This window comes from Austrofundulus limnaeus, unplaced genomic scaffold (genome assembly GCF_001266775.1).
Source record: "Austrofundulus limnaeus strain Quisiro unplaced genomic scaffold, Austrofundulus_limnaeus-1.0 Scaffold958, whole genome shotgun sequence".
NCBI classification, from domain to species: domain Eukaryota; kingdom Metazoa; phylum Chordata; class Actinopteri; order Cyprinodontiformes; family Rivulidae; genus Austrofundulus; species Austrofundulus limnaeus.
The window spans coordinates 88949-93530 of record NW_013953360.1 but is presented as its reverse complement, the minus strand read 5'-3'; the positions used below and the strand labels follow the sequence as shown (position 1 = coordinate 93530).

The 4582-nt window shown below is 42.1% G+C and overlaps 1 protein-coding gene across 1 annotated transcript in view; it reads right to left on the bottom strand.

Moving 5' to 3' along the window:
- LOC106533504 (centrosomal protein of 135 kDa) overlaps positions 1-4582 on the bottom strand; it is a gene marked incomplete at its 5' end in the record, with an annotated part of 17501 nt that overhangs the window by 1286 nt on the left and 11633 nt on the right. The window contains 3 exon segments of the mRNA XM_014029836.1: positions 220-324; positions 410-612; positions 708-917. Of these exon segments, the coding sequence (XP_013885290.1) occupies positions 220-324; positions 410-612; positions 708-917 (518 nt within the window).

The window sequence follows — 4582 nt, the reverse complement described above, 5'->3', positions numbered from 1 at the left end:
ATTTTACAGTTAAAATAAATGTTTATCAAATAAAGTCTAATGTTACAACTAATCATGGATCCCTTTAAAGATCTGTAACTAATTTAAAGTCCACTGAGGCCCCTGCTGTTCTGTCTGAAATGACAGATCAGATCCAGGACCAGACTGAAGTCCTGTCTCCGCCCTCTGAACAGAACCAGTGGAACTATCTGCAGGTCAGTGATGAAGTAAAGAGCTCACCGTTCAAAGCGCTCCGAGGTCAGCTGTCGTTTCAGAACATCCATCTCCGTCTGCTGCTGAGACACTTTACCATGGAGCTGGGACACGTCTCTACCAAGGTCTGCACTTTAGATTAATGTAGAAATGATTTAATAAGTTTCATTCATTCAGTTTACAGCAGTATGATGCTTTGTTTAGAGTTCATGTGTACTTTTTGCTCTCAGCCAGAGTGAGCCTGTCCCGCAGGACTTTCAGCTCAGACTCTCTCTCGCTGGCGGTCAGATGGGTTTGGAACTCTTTCTGCCGGTTCGTGGACAGAAGCGTCTCTAGGCTGCGCACCGTTAGCCTCTCGCTGGCTAGTTGTTTCTTCAGGAGCTCCAGCTCAGAGCGAACATCTTCCAGTTCTCCAGTGACCTGAGAACAAGAAGCAGAGCCGTGACGGGAGGTGTACCTCCGGCTGCTCACAGAGGAACACAACAGAGAAAAGTCCAGTCCAAAGCAGACCTCACCCTCTCTAGGTCCATGGTCTTGGAGGTGAGCTGGCGGCTGGTGAGCTCCTTCCCAGCATTCAGCTTGACACAGAGCTCTCTGACAGAGGCCAGGTCCAGGAGGAGAGCAGCCTTTTCCTCCTGAGCGSCGTGTAGGTCTGTTTCAGTCTTAGCCATACCGCGGAGCAGAGAGGAGAGCTGGGCTTCATACGCCTGCAGAGCCTCTGTGTGCTGAGGGCAACAGGTAAGACTTTAAGGCCGTCCCTGTGTCTGAACGGATGCATACCATTGGTTTAAACTGTAATCATCCAATGATGAGGTAGAGCTGTTAAGGGCCAATATGTGTTTCTCAGGCATGTATTTAAATACTATACCATAATAAAGTATCTATGTCACCTTTAGCTGTTATTAAAATGCCGTTTTTATGTTTAAATACAAAATAAACCTATCTTCTCATCACTTCCTCTTCTAAATGCCTTGAAATTGGCCTCTGTCTCTTTAGGAACCTCCTCCTGCTTCTGTCCCATCCCATTTCAGTGCGGGGTGTCGAGCTTGCGCRTGCGCCATGATGCAGTTTATTTGGCTTCTGAAAATACATTTCCTTAAAGGTATTTTTAATCTGAAAAGAGCTTCACTGAATGAGAACTAATGTTGAGCTAAGCAGACAGTTAAGTTTCACTTTCAATTTCACCCGAGAGCCTGCAGGAGTCATAGGCGGGGTGTGTGTGTGTGTGTGTGTGTGTGTGGGGGGGGGGCGCTCTGACATGAGGAAGTTCGGCTTAAAGACACGTCCCAGAGTTGTTTCTGGTTCCAAAATGCGTTTCTGGTCCCCACCTGTCATTTTGCTCCTCAACATGGCTTCATAAAAACAACGCTGCAGGATTTCTCAAACATGATGAATGAGTCAAAGCAAGGCTTTGGGCATGTTTTTATGAGAGTATAACATTATAACATGATATAAAACTCAAAAAAGTTGATTTTACATGATATTGCCCCTTTAAATGAAATCAGTCTCAGGCAATAAAGTCTCTAGGTTAGGTTAGCGCTCAGCTAAATAGCAGCTAGCTTGGTGTTGGCTAATATTAGCTGCAGGCTGCTTCCATCTTTAACTCAGTAGCTCCATCAGAACTACGTTTCATGATGAAAATCACGTCATTCTGTTCGCAACTTTGAATCTGCCGCCCCTTCGTGTCACAACCCACCGAGAGAACTTTTATCCCCCTCCAGGTAAGAACTTACTGTGTGATTTATAGGTTGACCGATACATCAGCTGGCCGAAATTTGTAGTTTTTTTCCTTTTATCGGTTCATGCGTTTGGCTGATCCATTTGTTTGATCATGTGTTCAAACGCAGTGGTGGGCACCAGCCCGCTAAAGCGCAAATCTGCTAATTGCGGACCTAAATATTTCATTTGCGCTTTAGCTGTCTTACTAATTTTTATAATTCATAAGCAGATTTGCGCTTTCTAAAATTAAAATACAGTACCGCTAATAACTAATTATCTACCAGTCATCATTATGTTGAACAGCAGAAGGTATGGCTGTCAATGAATCACAACACGTGATCTATCCAACAGCTCCCCTCCCAGATAAACACACTTATTGTGAAGGTATACATCCTTGCTGACTGTTGCTTTGGGTCACGGTTCTCATTTCCCACAATGCTTTGTGTCTGCTTAAGTAGCAGGAAGGCAATAGGGCTCTAGACTAACTTTTTGCACTGGTTGCACCGGTGCATCTAACATTTTTTCTTAGGTGCACCAGCACAAAAGCTAGGTGCACCCAAATTTTCAACCACGTCACCTAACAGAGTTTTACAGGTTATTTTTTAATCACTGTTCATTAAGGCAACATTAACTCAAAAATAATTAGTTAACAATCTAGTAAACAAAGTTCTTCATTTGAACCAGAATTATAGACATTTAACTTAGTGAAAAGTATTTAAAGTGATTCTATAAAATTCTAAGTGCAAATGTTTAAGGGTTGAACGTCTTATAAACATATTAAACATTTCATGGTTACATTTTTTTTAGACACCTGCCCCTCAGATAGACATCTCTGGATCTTTGGCCTTGGATAAACCAGAATGATGAACAGAGAATAATGATTAATAACAGAAATATTACTGATATTTATTAAAAGGTTGTGCAGATTTTTTTTAAAATAATAACACATAAAAGTTTGCAATTTCATCATTAGTTCAATCTTAATATCTTATATTATTTCACTTAAATTTCTAATATGTCTAGTTTTATCCTCCTGAGACCCAGAAGAACCTATTTCAGATACTTGGAATGTAACTGTGGTGAAGTCGATTAAGTGCAAAAGAGGCCTGCCATACACGTGAGCTTTCTCGTCCTGCTCAAATGATCTGCAGTGCTCAGACCCCGACTGTTACATTAACAAGATGGACGAGCGAGCAACCGTCCACATCTTGTTTTCATCTCCAGCTAACAAGAAAGAACTGTTTTTCAGACTCTGATCTGGGTAAAAAAAAAACTGGTTGCTTCGCTATGCGTGCACGCATGCGTGTGTGTGTGTGTGTGTGTGTGTGTGTGTGTGTGTGTGTGCGTGTGTACAGATTTTTGCTTCATGACGGGAACAATTATTGACCATTTCCCCGGTACACACAGCCTGGTGAGGTTAGGGTTTGGGTCAGGTGTGTAGTCTACCTGGGAGGTAATAGTTGGATAGGGACAGGGAAATGAATGGAAGCCAATGCAAAGTCCCCATTAAGATAGAACAACAAACGTGTGTGTGCGGGAGGTGTGGAGCGGAGCCCGCGAGCAGAGCGCAGTGTTATTAAGAGAGATGAGACTGTCGGAGGGCGACCATTGATACTGCTGGATTATTTTTATGGAACATGATGAAAACTTTTACTTTCAGCGGGCGACCGCTCTCCCTCTCTCGCACCAGTGCGACCGGACATTTTTTTTAGTCGCACTATTAGGAAATCTGGTCGCATTTGTGACCAAACTGGTTGCACTCTAGAGCCCTGGGCCATGTTTAGAACTCACTATCCCAGCAAAAACAGTAAACGTTTGTAATCCATACTAAAATCTTGTATGTATTGATTTATTTTACTTTACAATCGGAGCTCCTTTTTAAAAAAAAAACGTTTAAACGCTGGAGCTCAATACTTGACGTACTTGACGTTGGTCGAAGCAATCGGCCATCTAGTGGTCAACTGGAGCAACTACATGGAAAACTTTAAAATCCAAGCTTTTATTTTGAAGTTCGCAAATAGTTTCCTGTACTCCGTGCTTTTGTTTCCCATCACAAATCAAATCCGTCATGTACCCAGAATGCATCACTTCAGTTTTCCAATAAACAGTTTTAAAATTACTTTATTGATGCTTCTTTAGTGAAAAATCTACAACAAACAAAAGAAAAAGACAAAGAAGCAGCCGAACTAGCAATCCTCAACAACTTTTTAATTTTTACACCAGGAGTCAAAGGCCTGTTTCAGGAAATCACATCCCCAGGATTCGGTGGTTGTAGAATTAAGTTGTAAAAGAGTTCATGCACTGCTAGTTGGCAATGTTGTGCATATATTGTACATGAATTATTGCCATCTAGAACTTGCACTTTAAAATTAGCTTCTGCTAGTTTTTCTATGGCATAAATGTTTTTGAGGTTGCAGACCTATATATTTTCATAAGTGCTTTAGAAATTGCGGAGCTAATTTTTGGATTAGCGCTGCCCACCCCTGTTCAAATGTATGAACACAGCATTAGAGTCGCGACGCAGCTTTTCTTTGGTGCACATTTCAAACTGAGATCTAAAGTTTGTTAACGTCAGCTGGTTTAACTGCAATTTTTGCCCAGTGGGAAAGATGGGTGCAGAGTGAGGCTGTGAGCGCTGTGTGTGTGTGTGTGTGTGTGTGTGTGTGTGTGT